The following is a 22,585-nucleotide window of genomic DNA, read 5'->3' as shown; positions in this document are numbered from 1 at the left end:
CTCTCAGGAATTCCTTCAGTATATTTTTTCTCAGTTTTTCTTTTGTTGATGTTTAGTGTGTGTAACCAAACAGTTCTAGGATCGTACTGTTTCATCTGTTATACTAATGATGTCAAATCTGTCTGGGGATACATCTGTCTGAACTCTTTGAACTCTGGCTGTATGGCATTAGATGCATTGAAGTTGGTAATTAATTGAGATAACTAGATTTGTAATGTATAAGGCTCAATGCAGTGAGGTGTCATTTATTGGGTTTTCCCTTTGTGTGTTATCTGTCACTTTATACATTTTACATGTATTATAGACGGTAACATTTCTGCATCCATTGGTAAGACTGTGGAGAAACATTGCGTCAGTGAGTGGGGAGAGTGTGTGTGGGTGTGTGTGTGTGCGCGCGTGTGTGTGTGTGTGTGTGTGTGTGTGTGTGTGTGTGTGTGTGTGTGTGTGTGTGTGTGTGTGTGTGTGTGTGTGTGTGTGTGGTAGCAAGACAGAGAGACATTTAATTTGAGGCTTAAGGCACATGATCGGTACTTCTGGTTGACAACAGCCTACACAAAGCCTTGACATCTCTTTGATTCAGTGTGTCTGTGTGTGGGTGTGTGGTTGTGTGTGAGACGTGTGTGTGTTCTTACAGGCCTGTGTGTGAAGTTAAGCCCCAACAGGATATCCTCACTCTAACCTTGAGTCCTGCCAAGAACAACACGGGTAATCATAAACACAATAAACAATGTAGGTATTTGATACCTAAATGATATCCAATACACAATGGTTACTCAGTGGGGCTGTTTTTCCTTTGGTGTGAGCAGAAAACATACTTCCACATTTCTCAAGATGTTTGAGTCCCACCCCCCCCCCCCCCCCCTCACAGCTGAGCCTCGGATGCTGCTGGTGCTGTTTATCTGATTACCGCGATACCAGAGCTGCGTCTCCTTAAAGCGACACTCCGGTTTAATTAATGACTACCGGCAGAGGAGAGAGGACGGGGAGGATGCAGAGGAAGAGGACGCAGCATCCGGCGGTGGCACCACTCTCTCCCTGCACGACGCTTCACTGCAGCGTTTCACCGCCTTGAGGTCATGATGCCGGCTGTAAACTGAGCCTGGATACCAGCAGAAAAACCTCCAAGACCCCCCTCCTCCCCCATCTGCTCTCCTTCCTGCGATGCACGGACTGTCAATGCGTCACAGTCTCTTCTCTTCCTGCGTCGTTTCTTCCGCTCACGCGTCGAAGCCTTCATGCCTCATATTTAGGGTATGAAATCTGCACAATCGCGGCATTTCGCTCGTTCTACATTGGCTCTGTAGTCGTGGATAGATCCGGGCTTTGCCCAAGCCTGCCCGGCCTTGTGCGTTTCTGCGTTCATGGTCGCCGCTCACGCGTCGCCACTGCCGCGCCGCCGCATCCGCTCCTCCTCCACACATGGACTATGATATCTATGTGAAGCGCGCGTCGTCTTCGCGTTTCTACCCACGTTCTGCCGCTGATGCGGTGCGCTTGGGCTCTTGCTGTCTCCTTGTCCTGGCCGGTCACTGCGCCTCTGGTTCGGGGGGGCTGCTGTCCGCAGAGAGGCAGGATGGTACGGATCGCCAGCGCGCTGGGGCTGGTCATGTTCAGCGTGGCTCTGCTCATCCTGTCGCTCATCAGCTACGTGTCCATCAAGAAGGACTTTCTGCTCAGCACCCCCAGATACGGACCTAATGGAGGACCCAGGCTGTCCATGTTTCATGCGGGGTTTCGGTGAGTACAGGCCTGGGTGCTGCTGTAGACGTAGGCTGTATGCTGACTGTTGCACCAGATCAGCTGAGAGGTGGGTTATATATTTAGTTACTCCAGGTGCATGCTGACAGGGTGGGAAAAGCATTTGAATGTGACTTACTGTTGATACCTTCTAATGTGACATGTTTATTGCCTTACATCCTTATAATAATGTTATTCTTGTTCCAGTTTTCCAGTTGAACCTTCATCTCTCAGTTTGTGCTGGAAGGGTGGAGTAATCTTATCAGGGAAATGCATAACTTCACCCACTGATACATGGTGTAGCATATGTAGCTAATGGAGGTGTTGATGATGAGGCACAGATGAAGGCCTCTCTGCTGTCTGAGGCCCACAGACTGAGCCGCTGTGTTTTCATGCTGCAGGCCTGTGTGGTTGATCTCTGTGAGAAAAGGTCTTTATTTTCTGTTTCAAAATATTCCCTCTGATATTTTTTACACCAAAGGGCCGAACATTAATTCACCCCCTCACTTAATGACCCGGGGCTGTTGTTTGTGGTTTCAGCTAGGTCCACATATTCAATAAAGGAACATTGTATGATACAAAAGTCTGCTTCATAAAGGCGCAGACCTAGGACGACATTAAAGTCCAATGCTATGTTTTAAGAATAGTACACAACAGTAGCCTGCATATAGCTGAGTTACAGTATGGGTGAGGTTAGGGAGAGGTCGAGGTTATAGTGTTTAAAAAGTAATCATTGAACTTACTTCACCCTTAAAAGAATAATTACAACGTTTAACAGCAGCAAATGTATATACATGAATGAATGAAGTCACACACTCACACACAACTCGTGTAGTACCCAAACACATGCAGTTTCACTTCAATATTGCAATTTAAAACTGTTAGTCTCTGACATATTGGGGATTTGCTTTCTTGCCTAGACTTAGAATACCACTCATATCTGTGTTTTAACTACAGCACTGAAACCATGATGTGATTAGCGTAGCTTAGCATACAGTCTGGAAGCAGGAAACAGCTACCTTCATTCTGTTTAACGTTCAAAAATACACCAACACCTTTAAAGCGTAAAGATTAATATCAGTGATTTCAATTGCAATTCAAGAACTTCTTTGTGAAACCCAGTGACTTCCTGATGTTTTTATGGGAGTTAAACTCTGTGGACAACATGTTCATTTGTGAGCTTAGAAATAGGCTATAGAAATAAAACAAACACAAATGCATAAGGTTACTTGTTCACTGCAGGATGTGGGTTACAACCACACCATTTCATTTGGGGGTTTGTTCCTGATCCTGGCGGTTGGCACATCAGGGTGACGTCACACACACCACCCTCATGTTGAAACTGATCACCCTCAGGCGTTTTTTTTTTTTACATCTCCAGCGTTTCATTTGCACACATTGAGTGCTTACAATCGTTGTACCCTTTATTCTGCGAGAGGCTACGTGCAGTGAACCGTGACCTCAGTTCAGCACAAGCCATTGCAGCCTCATGTTAGAAATATGAACAGAGCCAGGCTAGCTGTTTCCATCTGCTTCCAGTCTTTGTGCTAAGCTAAGCTAATCGCCCTCCAGGTCCAAACAAAGACAGAGATTTGAAGAAATGTGACATAAAAACTGCATTTTACTTTGATTACCTAAGTTACAAAGGTAGAAACACACAACTACTACTCTTATCATTACTACTTTTACTGTAGGTCTACTTTTACAACTGCTAATCTACTCCTAGCACGGCTAATACTTTGTTGCTATTTTGGCTACTTCTACTACAACAGTTTTTACCACTACTACTGTCACTTCTAGTATTCCTACTTATTTTACCCTTACAGTAAAACTATTGTTATTGTGACTACTACAACCTCTCATATCACTGTTACTACTACTAGCATCTATGTTAACATGTAGGCTAAAGTATTGAGCAACTGCTTGAATTCAGAGCGACAGTTTTTGATGTATAACCTTATGAAGGGGAAGCTTTTTGACAATCTTATATATTTTTTACGAGACAAATTCTGCTCTGAACTCATCATTCTCAAATCATCAGCAGAAATTGTGTTTCTAATTGAAGAACAAGCAGCTTAGGCATGAATGTGGATGCCTCTGCAAAGCATTTCCATCAAAACATCTGAAAAGAAAAGAAATTCCGATTTATATTTTTAACAGACAGCTTTATTCATACATTGTATTTTAAATGCACAGAATGAATAAGCAGACAACACTATATCTTTCAGGTCAACGGTGGATAACACTGCTTCGCTGTTGTTGTTTTTTAATGAGGAGATCACTTGGCCCTGATAAACTGGTCTACGTAGTTCATGTCAGTGTCTCTCAGTCACTGTGAGTGTGTATCAGCCTGAAGGAAAGCAGGGCATCTGTCACTTAATCCTACAGCTGTGAAATACATCGGCTCGTTCCACCGCAGCTCTTCTGTCTCTCTTTAAGTCCATTTCCTGCCGTGATTCCACTTATTTTATCCACATTAAGTGTCTTGCTATAGAGCGATTTAAGCAATTCACATTTGATTGTGATGGAACTTCATTCACTAAATGTTGTAGCATCTACGAGTTAAGGGCAAAATGGGTCGAAACACACACAAAATGTGTGTCATATGTGAACAGTTATGGTCGTGTTTCTGTTTAATGTTTAGAAATAATGGCATTGTACAGCTGGCTAATATTTTTCAACTGGGTTGCATCTAAATATTTACGAGGTGTTACATTACATTACGTCTTAGTAATGTATCTAAAAGAAACTATATACAGTGTTTCCCACAGATCTGAAATATACTTGGGCGGGTGGTGGCAGCGGGCGGTTTTAACTATAATCATAATCATAATCATTTTGCGCAAAGATGGCACTGTTTGTCAGAGCACTTCATCCTTCTGGGATTTCATCAAGAACAGCTCCAACGCCTGTGTGTATGGGAACACCTCTGGTGCTGGTCCATTAACTGCCAGTGTTTCCCACAGATCTGTTTCTCACATATCCCAAATAGCGGTAGTGGTGGTAGCGGGGGGGGGGGGGGGGGGGGGGGTGGGTGAGGTGACGTCCAACAACATTAACCTTTCTGTTGGTCGCTTGTTAGCAGAGCGCACAGGTACAGGCAGGGCCCATAATGATAGCCCTATAGTTTAAATCTACTACCCACACATGAACATATGGAAATGGGTTACTATTTAAAAAAATAAATGTATTTATAAATGTATTTAGGAACCTATCCATGTGATTTTTAGTGGGGGTCGACCTCAAATCCTCTAGGGGGTCCAGGGGCATGCCCCCCTGGTAAGATTTTATTTTTTATTTTGGAGTTAAATGCATCAATCTGGTGCATTTTGAGGGGAAAATATAGAGATTAGATCTATGGAAACACCTATATTAAACAGAACTGTATACATTTCAATAATCATAAAATCATGGCCATAACCAATAACATACCATTTCCAATATGAAAAAAACACTGAAACTTGTTTATTAATTAATTTTTGGTTCATTTATAGTTGTGAGTGTGTGTGTGCTCCTGAATCAGCCTCTCCTGTCTCCCTCCTCTCCCCCCTGCTCCTCTTTGAGGCAGCAGCAAAGACTAGTTTTCTCTCAACAAGTTTTAAAAGTGTATCTTACCTTTTTTCACCTTAATATGTGTTTACATAACTGGTGACCACACCGTTTGAGACCCACTGAGAACTTAGACTAAGTTAACTTTCTAAACACTCAGAGAGTCCTTTACCTCACCTGAGCTGAGCTTATCCCGAGCTTGAATGACACACAGAGACCAATCAAGGGCTTTGATTTATGATCTGTATGACAGTGGCCATGTCGGCAGGCCACATCATGTGGACAGCCAGTCACCCTGTGTGAGGCAGGCCACTTAACAGGCCAGAAGGAGGCGAGATCAGTGCAAGGGAGCGAGGGATCATTGTCCACAAGTTAATCGATCGCAGATGGCGTCGTGGTCACGGACGAATAAAAAAAAAAATTATAAAAAAAAAAATTATTAAAAAATTATTATAAAAAAAAAAAACTAAATGGGTCGCGAAATATACTTGGGCGGCCGTTAAAATACCTCGGCGGCCCGCCCAAGTAGAGTCTATGTGTGGGAAACCCTGATATAGTTTATAGCGCTATGGGCTCCAGCTAACATATTAGTATATATTGTCGAGGCTGTGGGTGTTTCTCAATGTCAAGTACGCTTGCTTGGTAGCACATGTCTTCCGAGCGTCTTGCTTCAGAAGCGAGTCAAGAATACTTCCTACTAGCATTCGGAAAACGAAGAGTGGAACAGGCGAGCAAGTGTGCGTCACATGAGAGGCCCCGCCTTCCATTTTCCGCCACAGATTTGGGGAAATTGGTCCGTGCGCAAAGCATTGTGGGGATTTTAAGACTACACATGTGCAGACTCGAAATTTCTCCAAACGAAGTACGCCGGGCTCGGTAGAATTCCAAGTAAGCTGGACATTGGAACAGTCCTTCGGCGGCACTCGATGACGTAGCGTGCTTGAAATAGTGGTTCTGGAGCAGCCTTACTCGACATTGAGAAACACCATGAGTGTCTGAAAACCTCCAGGACTAGTTTAATGGTCAGATTCTCAATGAGTGAGGTGTGTTTACATCTGGGTTTACAGCATCTAATACGGCATCAGATTCCAGTCCAATCAGGAAGTCTGTTGACACCAATATGTCTGATATTTTTTAACAGATCTCAGCAGTGCCACGGCAGTACAGCTCCAGGAAAATCACTCTGTAAATCTTTGTTGACCGATATGTCGGTCAGGCCCAGAGGGCGATGTTTAAACAGCCTCGTTCTGATGGAGGCTCTGGAGGCCAGGGAGCCGCCCTTGGATCTGATTTATAGCACGAGGACCCGCATTTATTTTCCTTCAACCTGTAATCATTTTCCTCCTCGCTTGCCATCACCACGGGCCAAGGTTGCGCTCAGATTGAGTTAGATGTGAAGGCGGGCAGCATGTTGAAGAGAAAGCAGTGCAGTGGACACATCTGTACGTTTCCTGCCATGTTGTAGAATTTGAGTTTAGGAAAGGAAACATAACATGTTTGTTGTGCTCTGTATGCAGTGCAGCCAGTTCATGGAGACTTAGTCCACATGGTCTTTCCCCTGTTAAACAGTTGGCCAGACGACAATGACAGAGTGTTAAAAATGAACTTGGTGACCCCTGTCTAACACCACCATCGGGCACTGATTTCTACTGGACTGCCATACACATGAAGCCTTGTTTTATCCTCTACTTTCCCTCCTAAGCTCCCAAAGTGCAGAATAGTGCAACTCTAAATATGTGCAACAGGCATTGAGCACACAATCATTTCATTCAAGATCCATGATGGACAGGTTATTGCCATAAGCTATGGAGAAATACATTTTGTTATCGCTTAATATAACTCAAACAAAGTCAGGGATTGTACCTAGTTCACCATCTGCAGTTACAACTCAAACGACCACCATTCAAGATGTATTGTGTCATGAATAAGTGTTTTATTCTTACTATGATATCGAGTAAGTATTTGAAATGCACTTTATCTCTGCATGCCAGCTCGTTCTAGATCCTTTCTGTCAATGAAATGTCTTTTTAAAGTCACTGGTGATGATAAAGATAAGAATGAGTTCATTTTTTTGTTTCACATTCCTCCTGCAGCGAGAGGCCCCCTCGTAAACCTGTGCTGAGGTGAATACAGTGTGCTGACGTTTAATCCAACACACAAGGATGCATTTTCACTTGTCTATCTATCTATCTATCTACCTATCTACCTACCTACCTACCTACCTACCTACCTACCTACCTACCTACCTACCTACCTACCTACCTACCTATCTATCTACCTACCTACCTATCTATCTATCTATCTACCTACCTACCTACCTACCTACCTACCTACCTACCTACTGTATCTATCTACCTACCTACTGTATCTACCTACCTACTGTATCTACCTACCTACCTACCTACCTACTGTATCTACCTACCTACCTACCTACCTAGCTACCTAGCTACCTACCTACCTACCTATCTATCTTTTCTTTGGAGCCTTTTGGATCGTGTTGGATTTGAAACAGCATGAATTTAGAGGGCTAGTTTCTTTTTGTGGAGTTCAGCGAGTATGTTTTATTAATCATGCATTAATCCTCTGCATACTTGTGGGTTGGTAACAAAATTGTACCCTCAAAGGCTCCCACATATTATTTTGTATGTCTGCTATTGGCTCATCTGTAGTAGATACTGTTCTAATCAGTAGCTTTTCAGTGCTGCAACTCTCTGGCTGAGCCTCACTTGCTTCAAAGATGGCAGAACAACAGACTAAGGCTGATGGACGCCATCACATCCAGGTCGAACAGCATTTACACATACATTTTAAGGTTTGGCTAACACTGTTGGATTGTGGTAAAATCCTTTGTGGTCAAAACTTAAACTGTCCTTATGCAGTAAATGCTACTGACCTCTATGCAAAATGAACATTTTGAGCACTGCCATAGCAGGATCTTGACCTGAAACCTTGACATTTTGACGATTAGTCAAAGGGAGAAGATTAGTGTTAAAGAGGCAAGTTTTATGTTTAAATCAACAAATCATGATTGTGGAAAATCCTCCATATCTGTCTTTCCAAGAGAGCATTGGTTTAATCGTTGTCGGTCCTGTAGAAACACACATGGTAACCAATATTTGTTTCTCAGGATGGAGACATTTGAGTTAGGCTAGCAGTTCTCCTGTTTTCGCTCTTTTAGCTCAGCTGTGCCAAGCAGTCTGGACCAGGGGTGTCAAACTCAAGGCCTGGGGGCCAAATCCGGCTCGTGACTTCATCTGATGTGGCCCACAAGAGTTGCAAAGAATATAATATGTTTATTGCGGTTTTGGCGCAGTGGTTACAGCGTTGATCATCAGATCAAGGGGCATTGGTGAACTCCAGTTCGAAACCCGCCTCGGCTCTAAAAAAAAAAGAAAGTAATCCATTATTATTATTCGGTTACATGACGATGAGTCCCACAATGCATCTCAAATTTTACTTGTTTTTCAGAATTTGACTTTCTTAGAATTTGCCTTTTTCTTTTTTTCAAAATATCACTTGTTTTTTTTTTAATGTTGACTTTTTAAATCATTTTGTGACATTCTCACTGAAGAGACTTGCCCTATACTTCTGCTTTCAGACGTAGTTAATTATGAAGTTATTACCCTATACGATAATAATCCAATGCAGAGGCAATCATGTCATATAATACATTATTTTACATACATTAAATATTTATTTTTATATAGTCTTATATATAAAACTGGCCCTTTGAGTGCAACCATGATGCGAATGTGGCCCGAGATGAAATTGAGTTTGACACCCCTGACCTGGACCATCCTCTCGCTGTATGCACAGTGATGTCCTTTTTTGTTATTGGCTCTGGGTAAGACGGAGTGTTGCTTTTACAAGAACTGCACTGAATATAACTTTGACCTAGGAAGGAAGTCATTCTACCGAGAGACGGCACCATGGACAAGAAAAAGTCAAATACAATCAAAATGTCAAGGTTTCCGTGCAAAAATAAGACATAGAAAGCTTTCTGGTTAAGTCTTGGTTTATATATCATCCTTCTAAGTATTGGATTGAGTCAAGGCTTCATGCACCGCAAGACAATTGTTCATCTTATCAAGTACGTTGACATCGTAGTGTTGACATTATTGGATTTCTCATGGAGTTTAAATGACTCGAAATGTAGTAAAAGAAGCATTATATCAGATGTTTTTTAAAAACCATGAAAGGAAAGAGTAACATAAAACCATATTTGGTGAATATGTGACTTCACATATTCAGTCTGAAATGAACTTGCTAAGATGGACAGAATTTCTGCAAAAGTTTAACCTTATTGCCTATTTTCCCGAGAGCACTGGGTCTATTTGATTCCAGAGTAAGGATAGAGAATGTAAGTATTTGTTTACACTGAGCTGAAAGTGTAAATACAAATGTCGCTTGGTTTCCTTAAGGATAAGTCCTTATATTTTTTTGCTGAATGGCTCAAAAACTTTCATTACGATTGTCTTCTTCTCGAGGTCTTATCGCCGTGGAACTGATGAAGAAAAAGACAAAATATCTGTAATCATTCATTTTCTGCAGAGGCCAGCTGAAGCTTTATTTCTTTAATCATTTCCACAACGGGACAAGAAACACGAGCAGTCATGTGATCCCACTTAAGGGTTTAAGTTGCACCTAATTGAAATGTGTGTGCAAGATATTTAAACAAAACCGGGAAGGAAGTTCTGTTGGTGTTTTGTAGAAGCATTTACATACAATTAATTGGAATAACATATTACGTTATTTCACTCTTTTTAACATTACAAATAAAAAAGCATCCTTGCTGGTGTCGAGGTCCAAAAGGAAATCAGATGGGAAGAAAACAGGGTAGAATCTTAAATCAGAATATATAAGTGGTTTCAATAATCTGGCTGAATTGTTGCCTTTTCCCAACCTGACTGTTTGCATTCCTTGCCCTGCCGAACACATGATCATGTAATGCTTTGCAATGCAGGTAAATGGGGATGTTTTGCATTATCTTGTTTTAAAAAAGCTCAATTGCAAGTGGATGAAGCCGACCTCATCTTAACACGAAAGGACGCCTGGGTTAACCTCCTTGTTTCTAACTCCCCCTTCGTCTCCTCTGTCGTATCCTCGTCTGTTCAGCTCCCAGCTGGCGTTGAAGAATATGGATCCAGGTTTCAGTCCTCTGACCAACGCCCTGAGCGAGGACCTGCAGAACTCCTCTCGATGGACCTACAACAGCTCGGCTTTTCTACAACTGAAGTAGGTTACTCCCACGCTCTGTTTTTGACTTCAAACTCCTGAACACTAACCGTTTCACATTTCTCATCCAATCTATTTAAGTTCCTAGTTTTGCAATATGCATAAAACTGATGTTTAGTGACCAGCTGATTGTCTGATGCTAACTTTTTGCACTTCCTTGTCAAAGCAGTTAGAAACAAATCCAAATAAATTCTCCCAAACAATTGAGACAAGGACAAGTCTTGTTTAAATTCGGTCATAGCACGTCTTGCTTTAAGATCTCATTTACTTACAGGCAAATCCAAGTCTACATCAACACGTGTCCCCTCTTCTTCACGTCTCTTCTACATCAACACGTGTCCCCTCTTCTCCATGTCTCTTCTACATCAACATGTGTCCCCTCTTCTCCATGTCTCTTCTACATCAACATGTGTCCCCTCTTCTTCATGTCTCTTCTACATCAACATGTGTCCCCTCTTCTCCATGTCTCTTCTACATCAACATGTGTCCCCTCTTCTTCATGTCTCTTCTACATCAACACGTGTCCCCTCTTCTTCACGTCTCTTCTACATCAACACGTGTCCCCTCTTCTTCATGTCTCTTCTACATCAACACGTGTCCCCTCTTCTTCATGTCTCTTCTACATCAACATGTGTCCCCTCTTCTTCATGTCTCTTTTACATCAACATGTGTCCCCTCTTCTTCATGTCTCTTCTACATCAACATGTGTCCCCTCTTCTCCATGTCTCTTCTACATCAACATGTGTCCCCTCTTCTTCATGTCTCTTCTACATCAACATGTGTCCCCTCTTCTCCATGTCTCTTCTACATCAACATGTGTCCCCTCTTCTTCATGTCTCCTCTACATCAACATGTGTCCCCTCTTCTCCATGTCTCTTCTACATCAACATGTGTCCCCTCTTCTTCACGTCTCTTCTACATCAACATGTGTCCCCTCTTCTTCACGTCTCTTCTACATCAACATGTGTCCCCTCTTCTTCACGTCTCTTCTACATCAACATGTGTCCCCTCTTCTTCACGTCTTTTCCACATCAACATGTGTCCCCTCTTCTCCATGTCTCTTCTACATCAACATGTGTCCCCTCTTCTTCACGTCTCTTCTTCATCAACATGTGTCCCCTCTTCTTCATGTCTCTTCTACATCAACATGTGTCCCCTCTTCTTCATGTCTCTTCTACATCAACATGTGTCCCCTCTTCTCCATGTCTCTTCTACATCAACATGTGTCCCCTCTTCTTCATGTCTCTTCTACATCAACATGTGTCCCCTCTTCTTCATGTCTCTTCTACATCAACATGTGTCCCCTCTTCTCCATGTCTCTTCTACATCAACATGTGTCCCCTCTTCTTCGTGTCTCTTCTTCATCAACATGTGTCCCCTCTTCTTCATGTCTCTTCTACATCAACATGTGTCCCCTCTTCTTCATGTCTCTTCTACATCAACATGTGTCCCCTCTTCTTCATGTCTCTTCTACATCAACATGTGTCCCCTCTTCTTCATGTCTCTTCTACATCAACATGTGTCCCCTCTTCTTCACGTCTCTTCTACATCAACATGTGTCTCCTCTTCTTCACGTCTCTTCCACATCAACATGTGTCCCCTCTTCTTCACGTCTCTTCTACATCAACATGTGTCCCCTCTTCTTCACGTCTCTTCTACATCAACATGTGTCCCCTCTTCTTCATGTCTCTTCTTCATCAACATGTGTCCCCTCTTCTTCATGTCTCTTCTACATCAACATGTGTCCCCTCTTCTTCACGTCTCTTCTACATCAACATGTGTCCCCTCTGTGGAAAGAGACTCTGAAAGTTTCAGGAACAAAGATTTTTTCTCTTTTTGATCCATTTCTATAAAAACCTGTCTGAAAATGAGCTGATCAGATTTTGGCCACTTTATGATGTCATAACGATGTGTTGTCTTGTGTAGCCATTAGCCAATCACCAACCAAGGTAACCCCCCAATGTCTCTCAGAGGGGCGTGGGGAGGGGCTCCTTATTTTCATCTGAAGTAACAGACAGAGAATCAGCACTTTTGACACAGGGCTGAAACAGAGGGGATTATGGGTAATGCTGTAATATGTTGATGAAAACAGTATAGGGACCTTTAAAGAACGAAACTGTCCTTTGTGTCTTGCAGAAAGGAGATCTCTCAATACATCGACATCCCCCACAACTTCTCATTGATTAAAGACTCGGTGCGAATCGGACAGCTGATGCACTACGACTACTCCAGCCACAAGTACGTCTTCTCCATCGGAGAGAACTTCCGCTCGCTCCTTCCCGAGGTCTCGCCCATCCTCAACAAACAATACAATGTTTGCGCCGTGGTGGGAAACAGCGGCATCCTCACCGGCTCGCGCTGCGGCCCCCAGATCGAGAAGTTTGACTTTGTTTTCCGCTGCAACTTCGCACCCACCGAGATGTTCAAGAAGGACGTTGGGCGGCGGACCAACATGACGACCTTTAACCCGAGTATCCTGGAGAAATACTACAACAACTTGCTGACTGTGCAGGACAGGAACAACTTCTTCCTGAGCCTGAAGAAGCTGGACGGGGCCATCCTGTGGATCCCGGCGTTTTTCTTCCACACGTCCGCCACGGTGACGAGGACGTTGGTCGACTTCTTTGTGGAACATCGAGGTCAGCTGAACGTCAAGTTGGCCTGGCCTGGAAACATCATGCAGTATGTCAACAGGTAAGACACACGGTGACACGGCAGTATGTTCAAAACACCTTGTTGTCATTTCCACACGAGCCTTTTCAGTTACACCCTGTAAGCATGTATCCTAATGCAACCAGCTGACTTCTCCACCAATGCTAACTTTATGAGCGATTATGAAGCGCCCATTTCCCCATTCTCTTATATTCTTGCCATTAGCTACTAGTTGTGTTTCCAACATACACTTCCGGTACGTCCACACAGCAGCTTTTCAAAAATCTTTAAAATCTTGGAGCTGGGCGTGTCTGACAGCTTGGGGATTTTTTGCGAGCAACGCGACCAACAACCAATCACATGAATCTCCCGCCCCCGACATACAAAGCAAAAAACCCCGGGGATTTTATGCGAGCAATATATATATATATAAACTCCCCAAACAGGCGAAAACCTACCAGTTTCACCCACTGTCTCTGCCACCTCCCTCCATGCTGGTTCCTCCGGTTTGTATCCCGGTAATAGTTCTGGTCGTAAAGAACCGGGTGATTTGCTACCGTACTTTCTCGTTTGGAATATGAGGAAATGAACTGCGGTCTGGTTCTCCCTGCTTACACGCGGTTTGATTGGCTAGCGCTTCTACTGTCAGATTTGCATAAACGTGTTTGATTGGCTGACGCTTCCAGCTTCAAAAGTTGAACATTGCTCAACTTTTGAATCCTGGAGATCCTGGAAATCTTCACTTCGCTCCCCCACAATGCAGTTCGGCGAAAAGCGAGGCAAAGTGGCGTCATCCCCATTCAAAGTCAACGGGCAGAGAAGCGTTGGAAGCGGCGGAAGATTCGTCTAAAGCTGCTGTGTGGACGTAACGTTACGATAAAGCAACCCTTCCATGGCAACTCTTCGAAAATGTCGCCGGCCTTTTTGCTGCTTTATACACTGGACATCTTTAGAGACTTCCTTTGCATTGACCGGTGTTACTGTAACAAGGCTAGCTAACTATTAGCATGTTCGCAATAAAGAAAACAATAATTAAAGACTCTGATACAACTGATACTGTTGCACCACCCGGTCACACAGTATGATTTGATCTCTGTGGAACACAATTGCTTGCGACAGCTCACATGGATTTGACTTACAAGTGGACATTTAGCCTGAGATATATATTGCCATTCCCTCTAAAAAAAGGACTGATGGGATTTTTGTTCCATATTTAGACCCCTAGGTCTAGGTCAGGGTTGTCGAACTCAATTTCATCGCGGGCCACATTCGCATATAGGTTGCACTCAAAGGGCCGGTTGTAATTATATAAATATATATTATATGTATATATATAAAATAATGTATTACATTATTGCCTCTGAATTGGATAATTATCGGATAGGATAATAACTTAATTAACTACATCTGGAAGCAGAAGTCCAGGACAAATAATTGCTAGTCTCTTCAATGCGCATGTCACAAAACGAGATGCATTGTGGGACATGTAGTTTATGGGCAAACCTGCTTCTGTAAAGTGGCATGTAACCGTATAATAAACGTATTATATTCTTTGCTAGCTCTTGCGGGGCCACAGAAAATGAAGTCGCGGGCCGGATATGGCCCCCGGGCCTTGAGTTTGAGACCCCTAGTCTAGGTAGATAGTTTAAATGTATTCTGACTTCTTTGGCTCTCGGATTTATAGCTTTTAAAGTGAACATGCTAACATTTAGCTATCCCCGTTTACACGTGATAAGGATGGTTAATTCCGTTTACCTAATGACAGCAACCATGTTACATTCTGTTATTCTGTCCATCAATACCCGTTACCTTATGTCTCCGTCCACCTGTGTTCAAAATGTCCTCGTGTATCTCTGTCTTGGTTGTACTGTAGTAGTTTGTGTGGTTGTATTGTGCTTTGCTCTATATGTCAAAGAGGAGATTTACTGTAGACTCCAAAGCCGGATTATCAAGAAACAGCTATTTAGTGAAAGGTACGGCACAGAGCTGTGTGTGTGTGTGTGTGTGTGTGTGTGTGTGTGTGTGTGTGTGTGTGTGTGTGTGTGTGTGTGTGTGTGTGTGTGTGGAGAGGGATTTAGGGCTGTTGCTTACTGCTTAGTGTTGTAGCAGGCTGCTCGTACAGTAGCCTAATCTTCACCAATCCCATTAAACCTACCTGCTCGTGAAGAATTACCACGTTTAAGCAGCTCAGACGGCTTTCAGCCCCTCAAGGACGCCTGGTGATGGTTTTGTTGAGGTTTGGTTTGGAGAGTTCCCCCTCGGAGGCTCTGCAAAGCATCAGCAGTGGTCGGATTACTTTTTTTATATGAGGCCATTGCTTTCAGTATGGTTGGATCTCGGGTGAATACAATGGCAGAAATAATGGACGTTTTTTTGGTTTATTCAAGTCTCTGCCGACTTCCTCATCTCACACAACCTAGTAGACTTGGACATTAATCAAATTCAGATATTTTATGTTCAGAAATAGCCTGAATAATATGGAATTACATGTACTCTGAAGGCTGACGTGATACATTTGGAAACATCTAAATTTCTACAGCCCTAATGCCATCAGTGTTTCCCACAGAATTTGATTCTATTTGTGGGGGCACCCCCCCGGCGGGCACCCCCCCCCCGCGTTGTAAATGAGTGAGCCACACCGGAGTTGAGGATCTGTGGGGTTTATTCTCCCAAAAATATAATTAGCAGACGCCTTATTCCAAAGTGATTTACATTAGATCATATACATTTACATTTAACTACATTCTCCCTGGAGTAACTGAGGGCTAAGTGCCGAGTTCAAATCCCGCCTGGAACACCACCACTAGCATGTCTAACAAACAAACAAACACAATTAAATTTGGCTCGGCTACACAACGCTTCAGATGTTCAGACAATATGCAAACTTTGCAGCATACTTGTTGCAAACTTTGCACCCTTTGTCTTGACATCAGATTTTTCTTGGGCTTCCTGAACAAATATTCTAATGCCCTATCTTATGGGAAGACCTCAGGACGGGGTCCAGATCTTCAAGCAGGCAGCCAGGTGTTCTCCTTGGAGCTGGTTTCGGAGGTCTGTTTTCACCTGAGGATGAAGAAAAATGGAATACCACAAACTGAACTAATAACGAAAATGCATAATAATTTGTTGTGCTTTTCAAAGTGATGCTTTTTCTGTTCATCGCCGAGAAATCGCGTTCACAGTTGACACTAGAAACGGGGATAACTAGTCCTATGCCCACAAGGAGGCTCAGGCAGGGGTCGAGCTCAGCCCATTCATCACATGTGCCATGCTGTGTGTGGCATAGCCATGGCTTCAATGGAGGCATATTCAACCACTCTGGATCAAATCCAGTGCGTCTATGCTTGCTGCTTGCTTCACAGTTACAGAAATGATGCCTCAGAAATCTGGTTTTCTGACAACCTGACCTGCTTCTGTGTTTGCTGTCAATCTCACCGGCTGCTTCTGAGCTAGCTGGCTCTGCCACGGCTCCCTGACCCTCTCTTGCTGCTACACTCGCACTGGTTGAAGCCTGGAAATATTTCAAACAAATTAATTGGATAGCTAATCGGACTGTTCAGCTTTCCCGCGTGTGTCCCACCAACGTGTGTTTCTATCTTGCTAATACCTCTGTTCCAGGCTGTGTTTGCTGCTCTTCAGGATGAGCCCGTTTCTGCCCCTGAAAATATGTTTCTATATTCATCTGGTTTGAGGGAGCAAACATCATTCAGCGGCAGAGTTAAAGAATTAAATGCAGTCGGTAGTTGACTAACGTTAGGAGCGCTATAATGTTACACAGTGTGCTAACCTCCACACCCAGCTAGCAACTAGCTAGCTGGGCTCCTTTCATGCTTGCTAGCTAATAACTTATTTGAAGATCTGGGTCTCCGCGATTTACAGCGTGATACGAACGGAGAGACTAACTTATCAGAGTTAACTTGAATACATCCATTTTGGACAATTGTATGCGTATACCAACCATTCGTGAAGTGATTCTCCGGCACGCAGCATCTGGTTTCCAACTTCAGAAATGTCTTGCAGAGAGGAGGGGGCGGGGCTCAGGGGCCGTTGAGAGCAAAGAGCACGCAAAGAGGGGCTGAGCATGTTTATTTAACATGATGATTTAATTGGCGGCCTGCCACAAATAAATCAATATATGGGAAACACATATACTCACCTCTCAGAAATCAGCTTTCATTCCTTCATTTTTCATTTCTGACTAATCCACGTTAAGCTGTAGGTGAAACAAAAATACATCATCACTGCAGCTCTCTATAAGGTTGTGATAATAAACTATTCTTCTCCTCACTTGTACTCAACAGCTACTGGAAAACCAAGCAGCTGTCTCCGAAGCGCCTGAGTACGGGCATCCTGATGTACACGCTGGCCTCCTCCATGTGCAACCAGATCCACCTGTACGGCTTCTGGCCCTTCGGATGGGACCCCAACACGGGGAAGGAGCTGCCGTACCACTACTACGACAGGAAGGGCACCAAGTTCACCACCAAATGGCAGGAGTCCCATCAGCTTCCCGCCGAGTTCAAACTGCTCTACAAGATGCACTTGGATGGACTGCTGAAGCTCTCCCTGTCCCACTGTGCTATTTAGTGCTAAAGCTGCAGCAGGTACAGCGCTCCTTCAATCTCCAACGCTTCCACGGGCCAGAGCTGTCCAGACGACGAGGGGAAGGATTCGTGTGGTTTTTGCCAAACATCTAACATCTTGGCTCTGAGGCTGAGTTGGTGCAATGGGCTCAGTAACAGAAGCCCTGTTTGACAAACCGTGTTGGCGTAAACTGCAACAAGCTTCTTCATCTGCTCAAGAATGCAAAGCAGTAGAGGAAAAGGTGGCTGAAACCGGACTTGGAACTAAGCGGCAAAAACGAATAATTGCTTCACGGTGTTTTTACAACTCATGGCTCAATATCATCTCAAATGTAATGCCGTGTCATGCAGCGACACAACCGCATTGCTCGTAAAACCAATCATGGAGAAAATGAGAGACATTGAGAGATGAAGAATCCTTTCTTATATTGCCCTGAAGACTGTGCAGTGTTTGTAAGCTCACGAATCATTTCCTCAAACCTCTTGTACCATTATTGATTCACGTGTACCTGAAGCAACACGCGCCCACCACCAGGCTTCGTTTTCGACGCAGTGCTGCTTTTAGTCGGAACTAGGGTTTGTGATACTTTGAAATATTCTAACCAGCAGCAACCATCAGCCCAACAACCGCTGATGGCCAATATATTAGTGCGATTAGTTTAAGTTGGGAGACCAGTGCGAGTTTGCTTAATTTCTACCATCTCCAATCTCGTTCTTGGGAGGCAGACCATTCAAATAGTAAAGCGACAAAAATCAACCGAAATAAAATATGCCAACTGCCTATTGCCGATATATACTGTATGTCCAATTGCCGAAATGTTGATTTTGAAATTAATTGAAATTGTACTTTTGTTTTCCCCATTACAAAATGTAGGGATAACGTCTAATATCAATTTTGGATTAGGCACTTTCATATTCATTCAGTCACAGTACCGTTATTCTTAAAGCTGCATAACCCTAGATATTGGGGTCAAAATGTCCTAAAACTATTTACATATCACCTCAAAGAGTTTCAATGTAATGATATGTATACATCCAGCTGACACAGACCAACATAATCATGATTTGAGTTGTTTTTGTGATGAATGTATATCCAATAATCTCCCCTGTTTTTGGTCTCCTCCAACCTCCGAGAGAAACATCTATTTTTTAGCTGCTAAATGCTCCAATTAGTTCACCAGCAAGTTGTAAATGATGTCCGTCTGCCAATCAAAACTGAGAGGCTTCAGCAGAACCTCTTCGATGATATTGCACAAGACTAAATTCATGTATAGACTCTATTTAACGTCTGGTTGAGTTTGACGCTTTGCCAGAATATCAAATAGCACAACATATATCTTTCGGTGAGGTTGTGTGTCCATGAGACATCTTAAACAGACACGGAGAAGCACAGAGAGGGATGTTGGATTCAATATGTCACCATTTTGGATAAAGGTAGGACTTTTTGTAAAGCTGACTGATGTTGTTGTGTACTATGCAAGTTATCAGGAAGATTCACTTAGAGACTGTATGCTGACATTTATTTTCTTCCATGTTGTGGTCATGTATGATAGTGTCTTAGTTCCATATTGGTTAGATGGATCCATTCACACACAGTTATCTTTTAACACTTACCTTAAAGGTGGGGTAGGTAATTTTGGAGAAACCAGCTCGAGTGCGCTAGAATTTGAAAATACACAACCGAAAAAAATCTGCCCCTTCCTCTCAGAGCCCCTCCTCCAACACACACGAACGCGCACATGACCAATGAGGGCACGAGATAAGTTTGTGCCCCGATGGAAGGCTGACAGGCAGGTAGGCCATCCAGTTACTTTAGCCGGCTCAGATGATTGGTCGTGCTTTTTACAGCGCCACGGCTTCAACAGATGGATTTTTTTAATGGATTTGTTGTCAAAGCACTTCAGATATTCGTTGCTATCGGGATGTTAAGAGCATCCATGGAACATAACAACAAGTGTATCTCGAGCCGGTTTCTCAAACGTACCTACCCCACCTTTAAGTGCAATTCATTCATCAGCGCTTATAGAAACTGTAAAAGATACAAGTGGACCCAAACCCTAAAATCTATCTCTTGAAATTCGGGGAAAAGTAAAAAATAATAATGCTTTAAAATAAATTAAAATCGTTCGTTGTTTTAAATTCTAAGATTGCAAATCCCTCCAATGCTCCATATGATGACACGATTAACATAAATGACACTTGAAGATGGCAGACCTTCGCCAAGGCTGTCTCCATATTTAAAAACAATGATGTATGTATCCGCCCGATGATTTGACGAGGGAGGCTGTGGCGCAGTGGATAGTGCGCACAGGGGCACCGGTTCAAACCCCACTGCAGTCAGCATGTCGTTGTGTCCCTGGGCAAGACTCTTCACCCCAAAATGCTCTGTTGTGGCGATCCAGCACACACAACAGGAAAGAATGAAACGGAGAGGACTCAATACAACACAGATATAGCTGATCAGTAGTTATTATTTAGTTGTTGCAACAAACAAACAATAATGGGGGGTACATCAGCCGATCGCGGAACTACCCCCCAGACCAGAAAGCTCGAACATACACTTGAAACAGCATACGTGGCAGAGATGTTCCAACCTTATACAGTCATATATGTCTTCTGAGTTCTACATGATCCCAGATTTCATGACCTTATTTAGCAGCTACCACACATGCCAACTGCTGGTGAAGAGTGACAGCTGATTGCCTATAGATGGGCCTCCTTCCAGCGAACCAAATGAACAACACACCGTCCACGATACTGTGGCGTATACCATGTGACATTAATGAGTATACCAGAAATACGCTGAAATAAACATTCTGCTATAACAGCTCCTGTCGCTTTGGATAAAAGCGTCTAACAAGTGACATGTCATGACTTCCATCAACTCCAAAATGAAGTGGGTTCTTCCTTGGCCCAAGCTCTACCTTACCAGCACGTTTAAACCCAATTGGGACGGTAGTTTTGCCATAACAAAGTTAATTGAAAACATAATGCAAGGTTACTAAACTGTTCTCTCCTTTACAACCAATGGATGGATCCCTCACCTTGACCTCCACACCCTTACCTTCCACCTTAATACACAAAGGGCACGACGCTACTTCCTGACATTGGCATCAACTATGCTTTGCGAGATTTGTTTTCAATTAACATAATTTTTAGGGATACTAGCCCAGCATTTAGGTTTAAGATGATGTATGTTTATTAAGGATCCCCATTAGCTTTTGCTCTCGACACAAGCTACTCTTCCTGGAGGAGTAGGGACTGAGACGATTGCCCCATATTGAAGCACACTGCTGTCACATATGTTTTTAGAAAACCTGATGTTCATTTTTTTTTAGTGAGCAACACATATAATCAAGAAAACATATTTTGAAGTTCTCACTTTGCACGCCTGGTTAATTACATCCAGCATGAGACAAGAAGAGTCTTTTAGGTCATTACGCAACACTAAAAGGAAACACAACTTTACATATCAACTGCAAATGTAAATTAGATTAAGCAGGAGAAAGAGTCGTCGTCCACAAATACAAACGTTGGTGGTTGCCCGGGACAACAGTGGACACTGAAAAGTCAGTCGCTCATGGCGACACCTTAAATCTCCTTTCAGTGACCAGTGTATGAATTTGTGTGGAAAGACTAATTAGGACTTGTGTTGTTAGCGCTTGGTCACAAAGACTACGGTTTAAATCCATTTCCCGTCCCATTCTGGATCTTTCGGTTAGGTTTCTTTTGTGAATGTTTCTCCCATCCATCACGTGTGGTCATTTGTATTAATGAGTTAACATACGTTGATGTGTTGATGAGGCTTTTGTCGCCACGTCATATCATGTAATATCCACTCTCTGAATCTGGCATTGACATTCTCAGTTTAAACTCAACACAGTTATTTTATTAAGGGCGTCCGATGATTTATTATTATCATATCATGTGCTTTCTTTTTTCGTGGATTTCGCTGCAATGTGTAAATGAGACAACAGCAACAACAGACATATTTTTGTACGTCATTTCCGCTGTGTTTTACATGGTTTGTTGTTGTTGTTGTTGTTGTTGTTGTTGTCTCCTGTTTCATCCCACAATGAGACGTCTGTGACTTGAACATGATATTTTCAGGACTTTGACAAAAAAGTGTGTTGGCTTGAAGGGAAAACAAATTATTTAGTAACACTGCTAATGTTATTTTGTTGACATGAAGACACGACAGACACAGCGTCTTCTTCTGTCGGCTTTTATTTTTGTATCAGTCGGTATCAGGTAACATTTTTCCAGAATGTATTTTGAGTGGTATTGATGAGGCTGGCTCCATTCATATCAACATTTCTGCAGAGATCACGGTATGAACGGTAATACATATTAAAACCACGTACGCTATAGATTAACGAATATGTTTTATTCATCCAATACTTGAAAGAAAAATATCTACTCTGTTTATTTAATCATTTAGTCATTAAAGTGAATTAAAGTTATCAATTTGAAAAGTGAATCCTGTCTTGTTTTTATTGCCGTTACTTAAAGGTCCCCTATCATACATATATATATATATATAGATATACAAACAGTGTTGGGCCAGTTACTTCCAACATGTAATACAATGACTTATTACTGTGTTTTTAAGTAATAAGTTACATTACTATTACTGTCTCTGAAATGTAATAAGTTACACTACTTATATTACTTTTGAGTGGCTTTACCAAAATAATGGATTGGTATTTTAAATGCTAAAATGTAGTTTAGTTTATCTCATTATACATCCGGTGAAGGGCGATGTGTAGCAACTGTGTAGCCCTTAAGGCTAACAACTTGTATTACACGGCTTGGTCAGGGTTCGAGTT

General features: G+C 42.7%; 1 protein-coding gene across 1 annotated transcript; it reads left to right on the top strand.

Annotated features, from left to right (window-relative positions):
* The first annotated feature begins 880 nt into the window (after positions 1–880).
* On the top strand, positions 881–22,128 carry LOC117441454 (alpha-N-acetylneuraminate alpha-2,8-sialyltransferase ST8SIA3-like). Its single transcript, XM_034077542.2, has 4 exons — positions 881–1,737; positions 10,402–10,521; positions 12,658–13,215; positions 17,475–22,128. Exons 1-4 carry the CDS (start codon positions 1,484–1,486, stop codon positions 17,758–17,760), a joined length of 1,218 nt encoding a protein of 405 aa, XP_033933433.1. The 5' UTR covers positions 881–1,483; the 3' UTR covers positions 17,761–22,128.
* Positions 22,129–22,585: the final 457 nt, after the last annotated feature.

The sequence above is a fragment of the Pseudochaenichthys georgianus genome, unplaced genomic scaffold, assembly GCF_902827115.2.
Source record: "Pseudochaenichthys georgianus unplaced genomic scaffold, fPseGeo1.2 scaffold_1687_arrow_ctg1, whole genome shotgun sequence".
NCBI lineage: Eukaryota > Metazoa > Chordata > Actinopteri > Perciformes > Channichthyidae > Pseudochaenichthys > Pseudochaenichthys georgianus.
Note: the sequence above shows the minus strand (reverse complement) of the source record. Positions and strands in the feature narration are given on the sequence as shown.